Raw genomic sequence first — 23,346 nt, 5'->3', positions numbered from 1 at the left:
TTCGCTTGCTTATTCCATCCATGTATCTCCCTCTCTCGTCCTTCAGCCTCTGCCTTCACAAAGCCCGGCTGGGATTGTGGACAAGAAGGGAAAGAAAGCATCGCTCCTGGGGTCTGGAAGCCGCCGTGCAGTCCGAGCCCCCCACGGGCGCCGCCCTGGCCGCCCGCACTTCCGCCCCGCGGCGCGGACGCGTTCCCACGGCAACCGGCGCGGCGCCCACGTGCGCGCCCGGGACCCGCGCCGCGGCGGCCCCGCCCCCCGCGCGCGCCAGGGGAGGAGACGGGGTTGCCAAGGAAACGGGAGGACGCCCAAGCCGCCGCCGCCCCCTCCGCCTCCACCCCGAAGAAGCCAGGCCTCGGCCGCCGCGGAAAGCAGCCTCCGGGGAGGAGGAGGAGGAGGAGGAAGAGGGGCTGGCAGAGGGAGGGGAGCAGTGAGAGGACGAGGCCGCGGAGACCAGGGGCGGCCCCCGCGCGATTGATGGGCGGCTCCTCCGCCCCGGACCTGCCCGCCAGCCCCGTCCCTCGGCCCCTTTAGCCCCGCGCCGGGGAGAAAGGACCGACCCGCCAGGTAACCGCCGACCCTGCGGCGCCCGCTACCCGGATGCCCTTTCCGTCCCCACCCCCTTGAACGGGCTCCGCAGGCGACGGCCTGGAAGCCAGCGGGGTCGGCCGCCCCCTTGTCTGCTGCCACGAAGGGCCTGGCTGTACGACCCTCTGCCCCCCCCGGGACGCAGGAGAGGAGACTGCCCAGACTCCAGCTGCGGGTCAAGCCGTGGCCCCCTGCAGCCCCCATTCCCAGGTTTGCCCCAGTTACACGTTGAGCCTCTCTTCTGGGCTCCCTGGCCAGCGTGTGGCCGCCCCTGGCTTTTGTGGGTTCACAGTTGAAGTCCCCGCCCAAGAGCTGTTGCCCGCCCCGCGATTGCTCTCCTACGGCCAAAGGACTGGACGGGGCCTCTGCCACCCGTCACCCCCAGCCCCTCCTTGGTCTCCCTCTGCTGAGATGTGTTGGGGCGATTTTAAAGCTGCCCTTTAAGCAGATCCGGTGATTTTTGCCATTGTCGATTAATTGTAAAGAAGGATGAACAGGACCGCCCTGAAATCCACCTTCCAAGCACCCAGACGTGGAAAAGGGGAGGGGGCGCCTGATTGCCAGATATTAACCACTTAATCTTTGTCTCAAAGGGACTTTCAGCCGAAACAGGACTTTATATTTACGTTTTAAATTTAAATTTACATTTACACTGATTGCTAAATCAGTCATTCACTTTAATACTTCTATTATGAGAACACAAAAGAAAACAGTGAAACAACTCGATTGCTATTAGAAAGCCCTTCCATCTCCCATCCAATCAACTCTTTGACCAATATATAGATAGATACATAGAGGGGTTGTTGTTGGGTTTTTTTTTTAGAGAACTAAGAAATTATGCCATAAGATTCTGTTCTCGTTAGGGAATTGTGCTTTGATATCATTGGAAATTTATAGACAAGGAATGCATATGTCACAGAGTACCTAGAATAGCCCTCAAATGCACAGACAGAATTTTGAGGTCAAAAGCCGCGCACTCCTGTTTTCAGCAAACCTCCCTTCCCTGTGCCTTCCCTGCAGGCATTTTCTTTTTCTCCCCTTTCCTTCTCTCCCAATTTAACAGGACTCCTCCTGTTGATTTCTAAAGCACAAAGTTGGCTCAATATATTATCACCAACGACTTAAAACAGAAACGTGCAAAACCATGAGGCAATTTTAAACCGAGCAGTTCAAAGGTGAAAACAGCAGAGAATCCAGCATGCTATTTTTGAAACATGCAGCTCGCCCACATTTTATCATCATTCTCCCTCACCCTTTACCCCCTCCACCTGTCTGTTTGTTGCCGACAAATTTCTGACTTCAAATGGCCATCTGGTTGAGTAGGCCCACAAAGCAGAAATTCACGAATTAAGTATGATCTTGCATAGATGTGTTTCTATGCAGCGATTTGTTTCTTGTTCATCTTGATCCATTTCTCAAACCAACACAGTAGCATGAAGTTCAAGTGACCCTTCAGAAACATGAAGAATGTTTGCCTAAACTGTGGGACCTACATACCATCTTGAGTTAGCTCTACTATTGCTTCCTTGGTGCCCATGGTATTTGCTTAATCTCACAACGAATCGGTGGGTTTTAAAAGAAATTGCATGTGGCACTGTGATACTTCTAAATATTTATATAGTCAAGTACAGTATTAGCTTGAGGGGAGATAGGAGGGAAGAGAGTGTTGGCAGGTTTCAAGTCCTTTATTTGCTAGGTGATTGTGAAGTCAGAGGCAAGCTAGCAAATGGTTCAAATAGTTATTTCCTACCTTCTTGGACAAAGTTATTTCATGCCTCTTGATTTAGACACCTGAAAAATAACACTGTGTGATAATTAGCCGGCATTTCTCTGTTACTTTCACAAACAAAATATGTCACCCACACGGACCCTGGGATATGCCCTCTTAGTGACCACTGATGCATTTTTATTCTGATTTCTTCTGTTCTCTTCCTGATTAATTCAGACACTTCTCTTTCCAGTAGTAGCAACGGGGTTGCATCTGTGTCTCTCGGCCTGTTTTTAACACCCTCTGTTTCTGAAGAGGGCAGGAGCATAACTTCATTCTGCATTTGGTACAAATTCACGGGGAAAGTCACGGTCACTGTCACTGTCATCCCATTGCTCATCGATTTGCTCGAGCGGGCACCAGTCACGTCTCCATTGTGAGACTTTGTTGTTACTGTTTTTGGCATAATCGAATACACCACGGGGAGCTTGCCAGGCTCTGCCGTTGGAGCGAGATATTCTCGGAAGCTTGCCGGGCTCTCCAAGAGGGGCAGAGGAACCGAACCCAAGTCGGCTGCGTGCAAAGCAAATGTCTTATCCGCTGTGCTATCGCTCCAGCCCCGTAGCCAGGCTCCCAGACTGGAGTTTCAGATTCCAACCTTCAAAACCAGCTTTCTAGAGCCAAGGACAAACAGTCTGAGGGACCAGCCCAAGTTCTCCCTCTCACTTCAAGACTCACCGGCTTTGGGCAGTCAGATGCGGGGTGACCTTGAGGTGGGCCCTGGCTCTGCTGCCAGCACCGCCATAAGGAGATAAAGTGGAGAAGGGAGAGTGGAAGGGAGAGCTGGGCCAGGGACATCATCTGATTGCAGCTTTCCAAGCCTTGACAACCCACCAGCATGCCAGCATGTTTGGATGTGCCGCCCTGCCAGGGAGAGTCGTGTGGCCTTGGGGGAAGTGGCCTTGAATGCTTCCTTATGAGCCGCCCGTTTAGGCAGCTCGGCGATCCTCGGTGTTTGCTCAAAACTGCAGGCGAAGCAGCTGGTTCCACACCTGACTCTTTCTGGACAGCGTCTCAGAGTCCATCTTCAGCCTGTTGCCCCCCTCAAGGGCCCTCACCAGGGCGGTACCAACCTCCCTGAGGAAACACCATCTTCTCAGCCTCCAGGGATTGCTCGCACCCTGGGCTTCTCATAATTTCTCTCTAGCTCCCTTGTTCCCTATCAGTCCCTCAGAGTTTTTTTGGGGGGAGGGCTGTGCTCTCCTCAGTGCCCATTCTGTCTTCAAGGCCAGTCACTGCCAAAGTGTCAACAAGTGCCACCTCTCAGACAACCTGCTTCCTTCATAGCAGTTCCAGTAGCGGGGACCCCAGTCACGTCTGTCTCCCCATTGTTTTCTCTCAAACCAGCTCTTCTGAGTTTCCTGAAGGGAATATCAGCACCCAGCAGCCTCCCTGCGGACCCTCAGGCTGCCCTCCAGAGTGGGCATGTCCTGCTGAGGGCTGGGCCCAACCCCACCCTCACCCGGAAGTAAGCTCTGGAACCTCCGGCAGCTTATGCAATTTCTTGCATCTCAGTTTCGTTATCTGCGCATGCCTTCCGCCTGCCCCCCATGGTGTGAAGATAGAATGAGTCCCTGTGTATAAATGCTTGGGACAGTACCTCAGTCACTTCCTGTCTCCCCTGCTCCAGCTGCCCTCTTAGCCCCTCTGCCAATCATCTGTCCCCAGGTTTCTCCAGGCCCATTTTCATCCCACTCCCTCACCCCCACCTCTTCCTTATGCCAAACTACAGCTGAGGTGACTTTGTAGACGTGCTAAGCGAATCACTAACAACCTCACCCGCAGTTTGGAACCTTCCAGAAGGTTAGAAAGCATCTTAAAACCCTGCCCTTCCAGGTTGCACATGTGCTGGGCCCTGCTGCTCTTCCTTGGACAGCGCCGACTCCGTGTGCCAGCCCCTGGCCGGCCCTCTGGACTGAAGTATCCCACCCCAGCTTGCTCCTTGTCAAACCTTGCCCGGGTCATTTCCTAAGGAAGCCCTTGCCTCCCTGGCTCCCTTCCCCACTAACTCCATCAGAGCCCACCATGCTTCCTCCAGAGCAGTTACCAACCCCAGTTGGGGTGCCCTCAGTCCCTGCTGGTCCCCCACTCGAGATGGTGAGCAGCAGTCAGCCCAGGGCCACGTTCATCCTGCTGACGGCTCTGTCCAGGGGCCTGGCTCCGCGCCTGGACTGGAACAGGAGTGCATTCATTATTGAATCAATGAATTTAAGCTTCCAGGACCGGGAACCTCCGCCATTGCTAATTTAGCGAGGGCTCTTGGTTTATATCACTTGTAATTGCTTCTGAATCCAATGTCTGTCGATCTAACTCCCCACAAATAACCAGGACCGGCTCACTGAAGCCAGCTGACGACTGTGGCTGCATTATTTATACCTGGAACGGGGGGCCCCTAGGGCAATGACACTGTACAAAGAGGCCCTTCGGTTTGAAAAAGGACAGCTGTGCCTTGCAGACTATGGAGATGAGATTAATAAGAGAATCAGAGCAATCAAACTAAGATAAAGACCACGGGGCAAAGTAGTACAGGATGACCCCACAGCACACTTATTTATCTTTTACCTGTAGGTTGGGGATTAAGAATCATGTTGCATGAAGCAAAGGACAGGCAGAAGTTCGTCAGCGATGTTCAGTATCTGCGGGACATACAGCATAAGGTGGATTCTGAATATCAGGTAACTGCAGGGAACAGAGATCTCTCCCGCCTCCACTTCCAGTGGTGGTGGAGGTCAGGTTCCGGGACCCGCATGGCATAAATAGCAACGGTGTGATAAGCTTCCATTGTGGCTACTCAGTAGTGACCCGAGAATGCCACCCTTCCTCTTAGGTCACAGTTCCCACACCTGTCGTGTAAGGATGATTCCCCACCTCATCATGCTGCCACAAGCAGATGAAATGGGGGGACACCTGGGAAAGACTGAACCCCGGGTTCCACACATAGACCTTGCCCACACGTGGCACCAGGGTTTAGATTTGAGCTGTGAAGGGAAAAGGCAGGAAGGAGTTAACTGACTCTCTCCCGTCCAAAAAACGTCTTGGTTGTCATTGGGCCAGAAGAAAGGTGGTTGGCACATTCTACAACAAGCTAACTCCCGGTCACCCTAGTTACAGTGTTTACATGCAAAATCACAACAGACAGGAGCCCCGAGCAGAGCCTGGAGGCGGTCACCCCGAGCTGGCACAGGACAAACTCGCCAGACTGGGTTGTGGGTTTCGGGGAGCTGTTAGGAAGTGGCGCTCAGCCTGCTGGCAGGGGGGTCAGCTGGGAGACCCCCAGCAGGACCACAGAGCACCTCTTCTCGGAGGAAAACATAACAGGGGCTCAGGAATTCTTCTTCAGAACAACTTCAAGCGGAAGGAACCCCCTGGGTTCCCAAGGCAACCACCAGGCCTAGCTCTGTCACCTGATCTTAGTTTAACTCTGGGGAGCTGGGGGCTGCAAATGGAATCAGCCACTTCCTCTCACCACGCCAACCCACCTGCGAGGCAATGAAACCCACCCGGGGTTGCTGTCAACTAAGTGGGAGGGGAGACCCGGACTGGCTGGCCGCCTCCTGCCTCCGGTATTCTCCCGTTTGGGAATGTTCCTCTGAAATTCTGGAATCAGGATGCAGGAATCTTACCACAGGGTGGTCTCTGCCCAAGAAACTCACCTCATGGGCGGCTTTGAGCTACAACGTTGGGATTTTTTGTTGTTGTTGTTTTTTCCTGACCTAATTGGGCTTTCCACGGTCCTCAACAAATACAAGAATCGCCAGAGCGATAGCACAGCAGGTAGGGCATTTGCCTTGCACACGGCTGACACGGGTTTGGGCCCTGGCATCCCATATGGTCTCCCAAGCACTGCCAGGAGTGATTGATTCCTGAGTGCAGAGCCAGGACTAACCCCCAAACATTGCTGGTGTGACCCAAAAAGTTAAAAAAAAAAAAATGCTTACTAGGGCTGGAGCAATAGTACAGCAGGTAGGGCGTTTGCCTTGCACACGGCCGACTCGGGTTCGATTCCCAGCATCCCATATGGTCCCCTGAGCATTGCCAGGAGGAATTCCTGAGTGTAGAGCCAGGAGTCAGCCCTGAGCATCATCGGGTGTGACCTAAGCGCCCCCCAAAAAAAAGAATGCTTACTAAGTGCCTATTGGAGCGATAGCACAGTGGGTAAGGTGTTTGCCTTTTACGAAGCCAACCCAGGTTCAATTCCTCCGTCCCTCTCGGAGAGCCCGGCAAGCTATCGGGTATCCTGCCCACATGGCAGAGCCTGGCAAGCTACCCATGGCGTATCCGATATGCCAAAAACAGTAACAACAAATCTCACGATAGTGCCTGCTTGAGCAAATCGATGAACAACAGGAAGACAGTGCTACAGTGCTACTGAGGGCCTTCCATCTCCTAAGCAAAGGCCCTTCTCTTCTGGCGTTCTTACTTTAAGACTGAGGAAAACACACTAGCAACTATGTAAGACAAGTTCCCTTTTTCCTCCAAAAATTTTTAAGTCAGGGGTTGGAGCGATAACACAGCGGGTAGGGCATTTGCCTTGCACGCGGTCGACCCGGGTTCAATTCCCAGCATCCCATATGGTCCCCCAAGCACCACCAGGAGTAATTCCTGAGTGCATGAGCCAGGAGTGACCCCTGTGCATCGCCGGGTGTGACCCAAAAAGCATTAATTAATTAAATTAATAAATTAATTAAAATCTTTAAGGCAAAAACGGACTCCCCGAACATCCTCAGGTGATGGACAGGGAAGGCCTGCTTGAGGACATGGCGCAGGGCTGGAGCTGGGGGTGAAGGGACGGAGCCCTCAGAGCACGAGGCAAGTCAGACATGGCCAGAGGAGGTGACTCGGGCGTGGCCAGAGCGGCCACACCAAGGGGCAGTGACAAGGTTGCTGGCACAGCAAGTCTTCCAGGACCAGTTTATCACAGTGAGAAGTGCCCGGTGTTTGGGGTGGGAGCATGTTGGAGTCTGTTAAGGCTCCCTCTGGCTGCTCTGCGGGGGACTGACTCAAGGGCGCAGAGAATCTGCTGGAAAACGAGTCAGGAAGCCGGGGGGAGACAGTGGGGAGAAAAGCCGGTGGCTTAAAAGCAGGGCTCTGGGGTAGGGAAGACGCCCCTGGGGCCCGGGACCCAGAGCAGGCAGCGGGGCAAGGAGGGGAGCGAGGCAAGAAGGAGCGGCCACTCCATCCTGCGCCCTCTCTGAGCAACACGCCGGCCAGCTGCTCCACTTTCATGCAAATCCCCAACGTGCATAGTTTCAGCCAGGAACTTTTCTTCCTGTCTTATGCAAAACAAAGAACTCGAGGTCCTGGGGTGGGACAAGGCGCTCCTGTGCCAGGCTGCACCTCCCCCACCCCGGGGTGAAGGGTGCCCTCGCTCTGCTGGGGCCCCGCCTGAGGCCCAGCCCCGGCTTCGCAGCTGTCTCTCAGAAGCGCCTCCTGGGCTGAGCCCGCGGCACAGCGGGCAAATCCCACCTCCGACCAGAAGAACCAGGACCTCTGGGCCAACCCCCAGATGGCTCAAGTGGCCGTACCCCCACCGCGGCCTCCCCCCCTCCCCCATCCCCTAAGTGCCCTGGGCTCTTGCTTCCCCTCCCCTGGAGCCAGACTCCAGAGACCACCCCCCCCACACACACACCCGCTATCCCTTTTTTTCCAAAGCCACTTTCCCTGAGCTAGGCGCCCGCTCCTCTCTGGGCTCTCTGACATCACACTCCGGATCTTCCTTCTCCCATTTCCCTCGTATTCCTCTCCCTGGCCACCTCTCAAAAATCCTGCCCAGTTTCCAGCAGCCCAGTTTTCTTCTGATTCACGGGGTCTCCTTGGCACCTGTGTTCAGCGCACGCCAGTGTTCGAGTCACAGGCAAGGGATGTCTGTGGGGCGTTCCCCGGCGGTCAGCATGTCCACGATGGCCCCCGACATGCTCACTGTCCTGCCACCTTCCTCTGCCCTGCCCTCTGCTGGGAATGGCCTCAACCTTCTTCCTCTGCCTTCTCGCCCACAGCCCACCAGGCCCAGGGTGCCAGACTTACCTGAGGGCTCATGAGCTCATGCCTTTCTTTGCCACCTCCCACCTCCCTGCCCCACCCCTGTGGTTTCTCCCACGTCCTGTGCACCCTCCTGTGCGCCCGCCTGGCCATCCCCCCCTCCGAGGCTGCTCTCTCGGAATCTACTGGAGGTATGTATTGGGCTTTGCCATCCGAGGGCACGAGAACCCATCTGTCTTTTCACCTTAGTTACCAGCACCCATGATTGGACTTAGCCAGGAACACAGCCACTTGTCCAGCCAGTTCCTCCTCTTTCCTTCCTCTCAGCAAACATAGGCCCATCCTTTGAATTTAAAACTAAAGCGGCCCTCTGTGCTCCCTCAACCCTCTCTTCTTAAAGAAGCCTTGATTGGGTTGGAACAATGGCACAGGAGGCAAGGGGCTTTGCCTTGCACACAGCTGGCCCAGGTTTGATCACCAACATCACATAGGGTCCCTGGAGCCCCGCTAGAAACTATCCCTGAGCACAGAACAAGGACTGCTTTTGGGTGTGGACCAAGGGCCACTTTTGGGTTTTGGGTGTGCCCCCCCCCAAAAATAGAGGTCTTTAATGATTTATAATCTACACATAATAAAATTTACCTCCTTTAAGTATCTAATGATTTGTGGTCAATTTGCCAAATCTGTAGCCATGGCCATCACCCAGTCTAGAAAGTTTCATATTCCAACATCATAGCCCTTCCTCTCCAAACCCCAGTCACATCACTATATCACTGTCATCACTGTCATTCCATTGTTCATCGATTTACTCAAGTGGGCACCAGTAACGTCTTCATTCATCCCAGCCCTGAGATTTTAGCAGCCTCTCCTTACTTGTCTTTCCCAATTGGAGGCTCTTTCAGGGTCAGGGAAATGAGACCTGTTATTGTTACTGTTTTTGGTGTATCAAATATGCCATGGGGAGTCTGCCAAGCCCTGCCGTGCAGGTGGGATACTCGGGAGCTTGCTGGGCTCTCCGAGAGACATATATATGTGTGTGTGTGTGTGTGTGTGCACGCATGTATATATGTTATATATGTATCCCTCCATGGGTAGTTCACAAAGATATTGAAATTGTCACCTCATGGGGCTAGATGATTATACAGTGTGTAGATCATTTGCCTTGCACACACAGCTGACCCGGGTTCGATCCCACATCCCGTCTGGTCCCCCATATGGCCAGGAGTAAGCCCTGAGCATCATTGGGTGTGACCTCAAAACCAAGAATAAGAAAGACAGAAAAAAAGAGACAGGAAAGAAAGAAGAAAGAAAGAAAGAAAGAAAGAAAGAAGAAAGAAAGAAAGAAAGAAAGAAAGAAAGAAAGAAAGAAAGAAAGAAAGAAAGAAAGAAAGAAAGAAAGAAAGAAAGAAGAAAGAAGAGAAAGAAAGAAAGAAAGAAAAGAGGAAGGAAGGAAGGAAGGAAGGAAGGAAGGAAGGAAGGAAGGAAGGAAGGAAGGAAGGAAGGAAGGAAGGAAGGAAGGAGAAAGAGAGGAAAGAAAGAAAGAAAGAAAGAAAGAAAGAAAGAAAGAAAGAAAGAAAGAAAGAAAGAAAGAAAGAAAGAAAGAAAGAAAGAAAGAAAGAAAGAAGAGAAGAAGAAAGAAAGGAAAGAAAGAAAGAAAGAAAGAAGAAAGAAAGAAAGAAAGAAAGAAAGAAAGAAAGAAAGAAAGAAAGAAGAAGGAAGGAAGGAAGGAGAGAAAGAAAGAAAGAAAGAAAGAAAGAGAAAGAAAGAAAGAAGAAAGAAAGAAAGAAAGAAAGAAAAGAAAGAAAGAAAGAAAGGAAGGAAGGAAGGAAGGAAGGAAGGAAGGAAGGAAGGAAGGAAGGAGAGAAGAAGAAGAAAGAAAGAAAGAAAGAAAGAAAGAAAGAAAGAAAGAAGAAGAAAAGAAAGAAAGAAAGAAAGAAAGAAAGAAAGAAAGAAAGAAAGAAAGAAAGAAAGAAAGAAAGAAAGAAAGAAAGAAAGAAATTGTCATCTCAGTGGCAGAGCTACCAAAACTGCCTTCTCTGACGTCCCCTCACACAGGATCATGGTGTGCACAAAGTAAGGGCCGAGTGGGGGGCAACTCCCACCTCTGCGTTGAGCCCAACACCTTACTCACGAAGGCCCCACGTCACCCTGCTCCATCACCAGCTGGGCTTGGCAGACAGACGCAGCGGGCTTCCCACCACTCTTCCCACAGGCCAAATCCACCCTCACTGAGCACTTTGTAAACCGCTCACCACAAGGTCTGCGAAAACAAACGTGGCTGTCTGAAGATGATCCGAGCATCGCCCATGCCACCCACAGAAGCTACTCTGAGGACAATAGCCATGAGCTAGTTGTGCCATTTCCTCTCTCCCTCGCCTTGTTCTAGAAAGAATCGAGAATAGTGATTCAAGAATCAGTCGCATGGTTTCAATGAGCTCTCTGTGGCTCGGCCCGCAGATGACCCAGGTGTGTTTAGATAGTTCACAAAGTAGACTTTGTACTAAGAAAGTAATTGAAACCGTGGGTGACCGGTGATCGTAGCCAATTACCTCTTGTGGAAATCCCAGCTTTCGCTTGCAGTACTGAGTCCTGCTTGGACATGACGCTTTCCACGTCAGGATGTCCACGTAGCACTCAGCCCTCTAACTAGACTCACCCTTCCAAATAGCACGCACTTGCCTGAGATGTGTTCAGCCTCCCTGTGCTCGCCTCGCCTGTGATGAACAGGCTCCGACTGAAGCACTCGGGAATTTCCTGCCTTCGCTGATCCTAAAACATCCTAGACGCTGCTAAGGGTGGGTCTGCACCAAATTGGCAATCCCCTCCTTTGTCTCTTCGGGAGCTGCAGAGAGCTAAACCCACCCTGGGTTATTTGGCTGCTGCTCCTTTCAGTGACTGGGTGGGACCCTTTTTGAGAAAACGAGCGGGAATAAACATCTCTTTGGCATATTACATGCTATTTCAGAATCTGGTAACTAGTACATAATTATATGCCATCTCTGAATTTGGCTCTGTTTCTTCAAGGATGTTCGTGCTGTCTCGATTTTTCCCTCTCCCACTTCTTTTGGTCAAAAGTATTTATATAACTGGAGGTGGGACTTAGTCACTAACGTCCACTGCAAGTTGGGTTACGCTTGGCATTGCAGAATGATTTTTCTGTAACTAAATGAGTTTCCTTTCACGTCACTCATTCATCCTGATACCATCAAGTGCAGATCAAACAACTGAACATCATGATACATGAACATCAGGCAGAGACACGAGAATGACTGGACCGGGTGGCACAGTTGTGTGCTCCATCCTTGGGACTGAGGGCATGAGATCCTTTGGCTGAGCAGGGCGGGGTGGGAGGCGTTTCTCTTCCCTGTTCACCTTGTGAGTGTCAGTGTAGTCAACATCAGGAAGTGGGGGACCTAGACTGCTTGGAGGGGAATCACATGTCTGTTATTGAGCTGGGGTAAGAGCAAGCCGTGGTCTGGGACTTGGGGGCTCCTCTCTTCACTATAGGGGTGCAACATTACTCAAGCCCAGCACTGCAGGGGGCCTCCAGGGCCACCCCTGGTGGTGCTCTCATGGCGCCAGGGGTGGAACTCTCATCCACACACAAATGATTGCTCCCGAGCTCTCGCTCCAGCCTAAACTCACTGTTTCTATGCCGTGGCTTCCTTAATCTCTCAAAGCTAAATTCCAAACTTCTGATTATTTCAATCAGATAAGAACAACAACCCGAAAGAACCAACTTAAGGAAGTGGCCACTCCCACATTTCAAAACAGTGACCTTCACAGGGGCCACAGCTGACCGGGATGGAGGGTTGTGGCACACAATGGGTTTTATGCCAGACCGAGAGGTGGGGAATGTTCCCATGGAACCCCAGAAGGCCCCAGGAGCCTGACTGGAGACTAGGAGGTGGGAACAAGTAATGAAAGCAGCAAAAAAAAAAAAAAAAAAGAATATCCCTGTGGGTTTAGAAAGCTGCAATGTAGCTATAATGCCCAAAAGTAGAGAGAGAGTATGGGGAATATTGTCTGCCTTAGAGGCAGGGGGAGGGTGGCAAAGGGGGGGTATACCCGGGATATTGGTGGTGGGGAATGTGCACTGGTGGAGGGATGGGTGTTTGATCATTGTGAGATAGTAACCCTAACATGAAAGCTTGTAACTGTCTCACGGTGATTCAATAAAATTTAAAAATTTTTTTTAAAAAAAAGAAAGCTGCAATGAAGGGACTGGGGATGAGAGGGATAGTGCAGTGGGTAGGATGCTTGTCGTGCATGCGACAGACCAGAGTCCATCCCCAGAACCACATACGACCCCCAAGGCCCGTCAGGAGTGATCCCTGAGCACCATTAGGTGTGGCCTCAAAAAGCAACACACTGTAGTGTGGAAGGAAAAGGGGCTTATAGAGACCTGGAGTGAGTGAGAGCAGGCTGTAGGTGGGTGGAAGCACGGGCTTAGGAAGCCGAGCTCTACTCTGGGCACAAGAGTAAAGACAGACCCAAGCCAAGATAGAGATTCTTCTGTGGCTGGATTAGAGCCACATCATTTGGCAAAGGCTGACAGTATAAGCAGAGTAAACCAGGAAATGGGATTGGAAATAATTATTAAAAGCCTGGGGATGATGGTCACAGATGATCCTAGGTAGTGATGGTGACAGCAACCGTAATAATGATGATGGTGAGAGAGGAGAGGTGATGGGGGTGGTGGTAGATATGGTGATAGTGATGGTGCTGGTGGTGGGCGATATGATGGCAGTTGTGGTAGTGGAGATGGTGGTGATAAGAGTGATAGTGTTGGTGGATGATGGAGAATAGTGGTGATGGTGTGGGGGTGGTGGTGGTAGTGGTTATGGTAGTGAGGGTAATGACAGTGGTGGTGGTAGTGGTGATAGTGGTAGGATTGATGGTGGTGGTGGTGACAGTGAAGATGGTGATGCTGGTGGTGGTGTGATGACAGTGGAGATGGTGGTGATGGTGGTAGTGGTAATGGTAGAGGTAATGGTGGTGATGATGGTGATGGTGGTGGTGGAGGTAATGATGGTGGTAGTGGTCATGTGGTGGTGGTGGTGGTGATAGTGGTGGTAGTGGTGGTAGTGGTGATAGTGGTGATGGTGGTGGTAGTTGTGATGGTGGTGGTAGTGGTGATGGTGGTGGTGGTGATGATGGTAAAGGTGGTGATGGTGGTAGTGGTGATGGTGGTGGTAGTGGTAGTGGTGGTGATAGTAGTGGTGATGGTGGTGGTAGTGGTGATTGTGATGGTGGCAATGGTGGTAGTGATGGTAATGGTGGTGGTGGTGATGGTGGTGGTGGTGATGGTGGTGGTGATGGTAGTGGTGATGGTGGTAGTGATGGTGGTGGTGGTAGTGGTGATGATAGTGGTAGTGGTGGTGGTAGTGGTGATTGTGATGGTGACGGTGGTGGTAGTGATGGTGGTGGAGATGGTGATGGTGGTGGTGATGGTGGTAGTGGTGATGGTGGTAGTGATGGTGGTGGTGGCAGTGGTGATGGTAGTGGTGGTAGTGGTAGTGGTGATGGTGGTGGTGATGGTAGTGGTGATGGTGGTAGTGATGGTGATGGAGGTAGTGGTGATGATAGTGGTAGTGGTGGTGGTAGTGGTGATTGTGATGGTGACGGTGGTGGTAGTGATGGTGGTGGAGATGGTAATGGTGGTGGTGGTAGTAGTGATGGTGGTGGTGATGGTGGTAGTGGTGATGGTGGTAGTGATGGTGGTGGTGGCAGTGGTGATGGTAGTGGTGGTGGTGGTAGTGGTGCTTCTTATTGAACACACCATAAAACAGTCACTCTGCTAAGCATCTTGCCAACAGTGCCTTGTGCCCGCCCCAAACTTTTGCAGCAGCAAGACATCTCCCTTTACAGATGAGGGAAGCAGGAATCAATGGAATTAGTCAGCTTACCCAAGGTCACCGATGCTAGAAAGTGGCAGAGCTGGGTTTTGTCGCATGTACCAGTGTTGAGTCCCAGGACCCACGCCATATACACATTCTGTGTTCTGTCCCTCTGTGGGGCTGGAGTGTCGCAGTCCGGGTCTGAGGGCAGGAGGTGGGGGCGCACAGAGAAGTGAGGGGGTGGCATTATCAGAGAGGAGGAGGAAGCCCCAATACTCTCAAGGAAAAGGAACACTTACCTGGCACCTCCCCTTGCAAGTCTGCCCTCGGCCAGGCTGTCACAGAAACAGAAACTTATTTATAGCACCTAGTTCCTGACAGGCATGGGGAGAAGGTTTTTAACAGCTCCAGGGGTAAAGGGAGCCCCTAGTGATTCTGAATTACAAATCCATTCTCCCCATCCTGTAGATTTCACACCATGATGTGTAGATTTCAGGAGCCCCCAAACACTGACCTTAGATGGAAAATTTACAAAAGCAAAGAAACTAGCAAGGGCAGGTGGGGAGCTGGGGAAGCTCTCAGGTTCTTCTTCCCAGGCCTGGAGTCTGCACTTGGCTCTCTGCCTGTGTCTCTGCCTGAGTTCCTTCTCAGCACAGCGCTAAGTCTGAGCGCATTCGTGTTTGGTTTGCACAGAAAGATTGCTTGGCTGCATCAAGAATTAGGAAGGGGAGGGACCTTGGTCCTGATGTGTTCTGGTTCTCCACAACCAGGGGATTCTCCCTCCCTCCCTCCCTCCCTCCCTCCCTCCCTCCCTCCCTCCCTCCCTCCCTCCCTCCCTCCCTCCCTCCCTCCTTTCTCTCTCTCTCTCTCTCTCTCTCTTTCTCTCTCTCTCTCTCTCTCTCTCTCTCTCTCTCTCCATTTCAAACCATTCTATTCCTCCTCCCCTTTGGTAAAGAAATATTTAAGTCGCATGCATTCTTGGAGAGAATTTTCAAAAAACACTCAGCCCACAAGAATTCTGTTCCTCCCACAAAGTGAGTCTCAGTCCTGTGCACATTTGCAACCCGGGGCGGGCGGGCTCCTCCGCTGTGAGCCCGTCAGCATTTCCTGCTAGCGCCTTTAATCCCAGTAGGTCAGAACCGCTCAGACACTCGCTGCTTCAGGAAACGGCCCCCTACACCCCACATCGGGGTCTCCCCTACCACCCAGAGCAGCTCCGAGCTGAAGTCATTGCGATAGGAACAGGAAATAAAGCTCATGTTTAGCTGGACTCAGTAAACCCTGTCTGATTCTCTAGGTTTCACATTTGCTATCTGTGGGTGTAGTTGATTTATTATGGTTACTATCTAGCATGGGGGGGAGGTGTCCTTTTTCAATTATTTATTAAAACTCTTCATGGTATTTATTAAAATGGTTTATCATCTACGTGTCATAGTGTCTTAAAAGGAAATTAGCTGTGGGACAGAAATAAACCAAATGACCACTCCGGAGAGCTTGTCCCCCCCAAGCCAGGTGGGGTACTCTGCACCTAACTCCTAGGGACCGAGCTGCCCCCCACCAGCCCGCCTTATGCAGCTTGTCACATGGCTTCTAGGGTGAGTGTGGACTCAGAACCAGGCACCCACAGCCTGTCCCCGCTCGGCACCCCACGCCAAGTGGAAATGGTGGGTTACCATCCGGTCATTTCCGTTGTGAACCTTGTAGCATAATATTAGGCTTTGCCCATGGCATGCAGTTCTGACAGATCTTCCATATGACGGAAGGAAACACGTTCACCCGCAGAGGAAGAAAAAGAAAAACCTGCCCCGGGAATCCTTCCTCTCTTAGCACAGCCAGGAAGGCGGGGATGGCAGGCTCCTCGGAGGGGTGGCGGGGCATGATGTCGTTCCAGCAGCACCCTGCGGAAGCCAGTCGCTGGAGCCTGAGAAATCCTCCACGAAGTGTGACTATTTCAAATATCCTTATAAGCCCCTAAGGGGTGGGGAAGGCAGCTCAGGGGTCTGGGGCACCTGCCTTCCATGCACAATGACGCCAGTCCCCATTCCTGGCATCACCTGGCCCGGGTCTCGCTGAGTGTCCCTAAATAGCCCCCAAGGCATCACCACTGAGCCCCAGCGGCATCTCACTGCCGAACACCAGCATTGAGGCGCTCCTGGGAGGGGCCCCAGGGTAGCCTGAGCATGACTGGGGGGCCCCCTCCCCACAGCAGAGACCTGCCTCAGAGAACCTCTAGAGTGTTCTACAGGAGGAGAAACAATTGCTACAAGATAGGCTTTGAAGTTGGTTTTTTAAAATATATATATGTGGATGGGGTGGGGGGAGATGGGATTGGGGAGGGTAGGAGGGGCGCTGGGTTTACTGGTGGTGGAGAATGGGCACTGGTGAAGGGATGGGTTCTCGAACTTTGTATGAGGGAAACATGAGCACAAAAATGTATAAATCTGTAACTGTACCCTCACAGTGATTCACTAATTAAAAATAAATAAATTAAAATTCTAAAAAAAGAAAAAAAATATATATATATGGATTGTCTTATTTTTATTATTTTCTTTGGAAATGGACCTTTTCTTCCAAGACACACACACACACACACACACACACACACATACACATGCACATGCACACACACACTGCAATTCAACTGAGGTTAAATGTTAGATTTGCAGCGGGAAGGGGTGGGGCAGAATGTTTAGAAAATATAAGTTCTTTCCCTGATCTGCAGGAGAAGCAGGCTCAAAAATAAAACATCTGAATACAGTGGGGCAGGGCAGGGGGGATTACATAATTCAGGTAATGTAAGTATGTGAAAGAACCGATTCATCCCAACTAGGGGAGGGAGAATAACTAGTGAGGCAGAACAATCTAGAGAGAAGGCACGTTAGCTGATTGTCAGAGCCACAGGATTTGCTGGAAGAACTTTTGGAAGGTATTCCATGGACAGGTTGGCTTTCCCATCTGAAAATCCTTGTCCACCTGTGAGGGAGTCACTGGGAGGGAGGGGGGCGCAGAGTGGTGGAGTGACTGGACAGGAGAAGAAGAGAACAGAGAAACCTCAGTACAGGTGCACTTAGTAGCACCTTCCTGGATAAGCTATTGCTGGGCCCAGGGATGTGACTCGAAGCGCTTGTCTTGCAGGCATGGGAAAACACACACACACACACACACACACACACACACACACACACACACACACGGTATTTATTGGGTAATTACTGGACCAAACACCTTCTGGCTTTATTAAAGCAGTTGACTTAAGAGCTCTGAGCTGGCACTTGGACCAAGGGACCAGGAAATGGTAGCCAGGTGGCCATCTTCATCCTTGGTCCCAAGGGCTGCTGCGCCCGGGGGACAGGCCCCACGCATTGACGGTCCCCAAGGGGAAGAGAGCAGAAAGTAAGCAAAGCCAGCTGTTGACCTAAAATAAAGCCACCGTGCCTTCTGTCTTCTAGGCTTATCTGAGACGACAGGACTACAGACAGGACCCAAATGAAAAGAAACAAGATCAGCTCTGGGGGCCAGAGACCAGTGCAGAGAGAACCCGGTCTTCAAGTGGGTCATCTTCCAAACAGGTACTTAGAACTCCAGGAGACATTCTGCAGCTGCTGCTGAAGCTGTGTGTGTGTGTGTCTGTGTGTGTGTGTGTGTGTGTTCGCGCATGCATGTGTGTGTATGTGAGAGTGTATGTGTGTATGTGAGAGTGTATGTGTGTGTCACAGAGTGCGCAACCAAGAGAAGACCCCTTGGGAAGGGAGATGTGCAGATTCCTACAGATGAGACCATGGAGAGGGAGTCAGGGCGCTTCTGTGCTGCCACCCCCAACCCACCCCTTACCCCCCAATTTTCCTTGGCCATGGGACCACAGAGGACCTCGCTCCTCAGCGCCTGCCCTGCGTCCGAGCACGTGGGCCGGCAGTTAAGATCAAGCAGCAGGCCAGCGCTCTAGTCAGTGGACCCGTCACCACGGCATCACTCAGTCTGGTATTTTTTTAAGAAGGAAGAGCCTCAAAGGTAACCACACCATGGAGCAACTTACAACTGTTGCCATTTTTGTTTAGGATGGAAAACTTAATAAATAACAAAACCCAACAGAATAGCAGCCAACAATGAGCTCCATGGCAGTAACCCGAGTTTGAGTGCTCCAGTGGCCCAACGCGGTCATTTCTTTCTCATAAGCTTATATATATTTGCCTCATTTTACAGATGAGAAAACTGAGCTGGAGAAGTTCAGAAACTCTGGACCATGGGGTGGGGTGGGGCTTCCCCACCAGACAGACCCCAGAGGGTGGGCTCCGGGCCACACGCATGCTCTCAGCCAGGTGAGAATCTGACTCACCCTGGGTAGGCACCACATACCGCAAGCTGCCTTCAACACCAGTTGTTTGCAGGGCGAATTGATTTAAGATGACAAATATGCCTTTTATGAATTCCTAGTTAATATTTTATAGATGAAATATACTCCAGAGGATTTTCTCTCTCTCCCCCCGCCCCGCCCCCACCGCTGAGCCTGGCTACCTGGTATCAATCAAGTTCTGGTTGGGATTTCTTCCTTAATCCAAAATGCTCGCACTGTGGTTATTTAACGTTCAAAGAGGCTCTTAGAAAGCGTCCCTGATTGATGTTCATGGCTGTCGATGTTTCCCCGGGAGAGCTGGACTCCCGACTGGGGCGCACTGGCAGCGCCGAGGTTACTGGCTCCTGTGCGCCTCGGACAGGTGGCTTTTCCTTCTGCGCGTTGGACTCCGGGGAGGCGCTAATCTGGACTTCAGTCTAGTTTGGCCCGAACAAACCCTTTGAGCATCGGATGAGTCTCATGTTTTTGATGCTTAAAAGCAAAAAACAAGGACAGCCTTCCTGTCTTTTTCTTTTCTCTTTCCTTCCTCCTTCCTTCCTCTTTCCTTCCCTTCTCTCTCCCTTCTCTCCCTTCTCTCTCCCTTCTCTCTCCCTTCTCTCTCCCTTCTCTCTCCCTTCTCTCTCTCTTCTCTCCTCTCCCATCCCTTCTCTCCTCCCCTTCTCTCTCCTCTCTCTTCTCTCTCTCTCCCTTCTCTCCCCTCCTCTTCTCCTCTCTCTCTCCTCTTCCTCTCTCTTCCTCTTCCTCTTCCTCTTTCTCTCTCTCTCTCTCTCTCCCTCTCTCTCTCTCCCTCTCTCCCCCTCCCAGACACTGGCATGTGACAGTCTTCCTGGATGGGACTCCCTACACTAACATGACAAGACTCTTCTGCTTTTGTGCCAGGAGGACAGTCAGGCAGAGCTGTGGCACATGGTGTGTGGCAACACACATACACATTTGGGGGGATATTCTAGGACTTGGAGTGTCAGGTTTCTCCCCCACAAACTTTGGGGGACAAGCTGGTGACAGATCGCTGTCATTTGCTCCCTCCTGCAGTGAAATCACACGTTCTGTAACTCTCTTTGGGTAGCACACCCGAGAAGGGGCGCATCTGGGGCTGGAGGCAGGGGGGTTGGCTTGGGGGTCAGGACACTTGCCTTGCATTTGATCCCAGACACCACATGCCACCACCACCACCCCGCCCCCACCCCGCCCCAAGCACTGCCGTAGTGGGCACCAGCACATCTGAGTGACACTAGATGACCTGGCCTGGTTGCTGGGGAATTGCCAGGCGCACCACCCCACACCCCTCCTGAGCATTGCTTAGGAACGTGCCCCTCACCCAAAAACAGGGACACCTCTCCCCGGTGGTACATTCAAGCGTAATCCTGAGGGGCCTAAGTGATAGGACAGCAGGGAGGACGTTTGCCTTGCATGTGGTCGACCCAAATCGGATCTCCAGCATCCCATAGGGTCCCCCAGCACCTCCAGGAGTGATTCCTGAGTGCAGAGCCAGGAGCAACCCCTGAGCAGCGCCGGGTGTGACCCAAAAAGAAAAAAGAAAGAAAAAACGGAGTTCTGGTGTGAATACACTGTATTCACTGGTATGAATACAGTGCTCTGCAGTAGATCACCCAGGGTGCGTGTGTGTGTTGGGGTGGGGGGGTGCACTCCTGACGTAGCAGCCCGGGGGTTGTCTGCACTCTGTCGGGAGTCTTGCTCTGCCCAAGACCGCAGCCACACTTCTTATATAAGCCCAGTTTTCGCAGATAATGACATCCCCCGGGCTGGGCCTGGAGAGCACAGGCATCTTCAAGGTCACCTCTTCTCAGCCAGGAAGAGTGACAAAATTAGAATTTTCCACAGTGCAGCTCACCTCTGCCTCGCTCCCCGCGTTACGGTTATTCTTTGGGGGATCCCGGAGCCTCCGCGTCCGGATGCAGAAGCACAGGAAGGGCAGGGGGAGAGGAAATGTCGCGGGATCCGGAACTCCTGGCCATCCAAACGGTGCCTCCGGATGGCCCCCCCTCCCGACTTCTGTGTGGGGCCACAGAGGCCAGAACCTGGAACAAGGTCCCCTCCTCAAGCCCACCCCCGGTCTCAAAGAGTGAAACCGCGCTCTAGGGTTGGCTGGGCACTGCCCTGTCCCGGATCTGAACCCAAGTTTCTCCAGAGACCTGCTGTCTGCAGCCGTCCCAGTTACGACCTGGCGGCTGTGTCTCAGACCCTCAGGGACAGCCTCGGTGATGGCCCCTCCTTCTACAGCCTCCTGAGTGCCAAGGTCACAGGGCCCAGCTCCCGGACCTGTCACATGTGGAAAGGCTGGTACCCCCCAGAGGAGAGGCCAGGCCAGACCCACCTGATTTCCGCCGCCTGGAGGATTGGACATGACGTCAGAGCACAAGAGTTGCAAAAGCACCCCTGTGGGTCAGCACGAGGCAGGAGAGAGGACAGCCAAGTCACACTACAGCTGCCAGGGGCACACCTGCCAGAGCCCTGGGTGCACACTGCCCCTTGCCTCTGCCTAAGACGGCAGTGGCCGGCAGCCCTGGGGAACGCCTTCCCCTGATGGGAGAGGTCGCCGCCTGCTTCCTTGAGTGGGGAGGGCCACAGTGAATGGCCCTGGCAACATCTCCGCCGTGCATGCGGTCACCAGGCGAAGGCCACCTGGATTGTAATTCCCGTCGCTTGTTGAGCCCCAGACCAGGCTCGGGCTGTCCCGGTCCCAGCAGGCCTAGAACAGGAGAGAGGTTCCCCATCGAGGAACAGTCCAATAGCCAGTCATCATGCCAGACCCCCCACTTCCATCCAGGAGGAGCCTCAAAAGGGCCACCTTCTGGGCACGTCACCCCCTCTCGCTCCCACTGAGGCTGTCCCTGCTGTGTTAAACCCCAGCCCCCACGGGAAGCAGTGCCCCCTGCTGAGGGGTTCCTGAAAGGGGCACCTTCTAACCACACTTCAGGACGGCCTTGGCAGAGCTGGGCGCCTACGGTCCCCGGGGCCAGCGCTGAACTTCCACTTCCCACTCAGGAGACGCTTATTACTGTGCGGATCTCCGGGAGAGCAGAGGAGACTCAGAAACAACAGAATCCCTTTAGGCCCCTCTGGAAATGGTGCTGGTGCCAGCAGCGCTCCCAGGGGGTCCGTGCGGGAGCCGGTGTGGTGGCTTCTCACCTGCCTCCTTTTGCCACCACCCTGTCCCAAGTCACATTTCTGAAGGCAAGTGAGGAAGCTAACTGGCTTCTTCTCAGACCCTTTTGGAAGTTGCATATGAGTACATGCAACTGCTGGACTGGATTTGAGTTTCACAGGGAGATGGACGGCAGAACCATCTGGAAGGGGATGGCTCCGTGGGCAGAAAAGCCACGCTGTCTCTGAGGCGAGGTCACACCCTGCCTTCCCTCCCAGGGTCCCCAGGGCAGCCGCTGGCCTGTAGGAGTCAGCTGAGCCGGCTGTGACCCCGAGAGTCCTCACACAGAGGAGGGTGCACAAGAAATAAAGGACACGGTTAGCGCCCAACTTGGGGGACCGCAGCCTGCCATGAAGAGAGACATCCTCCCGCCCTTTCGCGGCTGGCCAGTGCCCAGATCCTTGCTGGGAGCCCACGTCACACTAGCTCCCGTGTCACTGCAGCGACTTTGTGGGCAGAAGAGATCGGCTCTCGGTTTCCCAGGAGCACTGTCGGCTCGGCCAGAGGGTCTAGGATTACTGTCCTATCACCGGCAGCCATCGCCCCACTGAAAAATTTAGATTCCAGGTCACAAGGACCCAAGTTAACCCGTTTGGCAGAAGCCGGAGGCAGTTAACCTGACACTCTGCAGTGGCCCCTGGCACCGCCTCAGGCTGGGCTTGGTGAGATCAGCGGCCCAGGAAGTTAGGTCAGCGGGAAGGCTGCTGCCCGGCACAGACATCTGAGTGGTTTGGTTGCTGATAACCCTCGCAAAACTCGGGAAGTGGAAGGGGAAAATAAAGCCTCTTCGAGTGACTCACAGTGGCCTTCAGCAGCAGAAATCCCACCAGAAGTCTAAAACCGCGCCCCTAGCCCCTCGCGTGGCTCTTTAAGTTAAGAGAGCCCGAGAGGTCGTACAGCGGGTAGGGCGCTTGCCTTGCTGGCTCGGGGCTGACTTTGCATTTGGGTGCCCACCTGGGCATGTTTGCATGACTCCTTTGTTACCTATTTACTCGGCTTCTCTTTCAAATATCTCTTGGGAGTCACTCGCCCATTAATCTGTCACTGTCAACTTACCGACACCCTTCATGGGGGCCGCCACCGCCACCGGTGCCGTGTCTGTGAAAGCAGCCACCGCTTAGCGTGGCATCTGGCATATGTGCACCGTGAGTCACACCTTTCATCTTCTCTCCCTTGTCAGGTTCCTGGGGGGGGGGGGCTGGGCTCCCTCTTTCTGGCCCCGGGCCAGTGTGCGGATGAGGTGGGTGAGGTGGGTCACAGCTGCTCAGCGCTGGGGCTCTGCCTGCCAGGGGCCCCCCAGCAGCCGGGAGGCTGTGAGTCATCTCTCACACCTGGCTGTGCTTGTCACAGCAGCCGCTTGCCTCCGGAGCAGCCCGTGTGCCCTGGAGGTGCACCTGAGCCACACGCGTCAGCCCAGACGCACACGTCACAGTGCAGGAATGTGAAGCCCCCCGGGCGGTGGGGGGCAGTGCCCGGCTGTGGGAACTGGCGCAGGGGCACAGTTCCCATCTGAGCCCTTGATGTGGTCTCCCCGCGGGTCCCCGAGCCCCTCAGACTCACCGTGCCGAACACCTTGGCCTCTCCCCCTCTGCTGGCTTCCTAGACAGGAATTTGTGTCACCCTCTCGGGGATCCTGACCCTCCCCGCATCTGAG

At 53.0% G+C, this 23,346-nt stretch overlaps 1 protein-coding gene across 1 annotated transcript in view; it reads left to right on the top strand.

The window, feature by feature from the left end:
• The first annotated feature begins 442 nt into the window (after nucleotides 1–442).
• MARCHF10 (membrane associated ring-CH-type finger 10) overlaps nucleotides 443–23,346 on the top strand; it is a 79,698-nt gene continuing 56,794 nt past the window's right edge. The window contains exons 1-3 of the mRNA XM_055132268.1: nucleotides 443–567; nucleotides 4,925–5,031; nucleotides 17,625–17,744. Coding sequence (XP_054988243.1) covers nucleotides 4,942–5,031; nucleotides 17,625–17,744 — 210 coding nt within the window. The 5' untranslated portion in view covers nucleotides 443–567; nucleotides 4,925–4,941. The remainder of the gene's footprint in view (nucleotides 568–4,924; nucleotides 5,032–17,624; nucleotides 17,745–23,346) is intronic.

Source organism: Sorex araneus, chromosome 3 (genome assembly GCF_027595985.1).
Source record: "Sorex araneus isolate mSorAra2 chromosome 3, mSorAra2.pri, whole genome shotgun sequence".
Lineage (NCBI taxonomy): Eukaryota > Metazoa > Chordata > Mammalia > Eulipotyphla > Soricidae > Sorex > Sorex araneus.
Note: the sequence above shows the minus strand (reverse complement) of the source record. Positions and strands in the feature narration are given on the sequence as shown.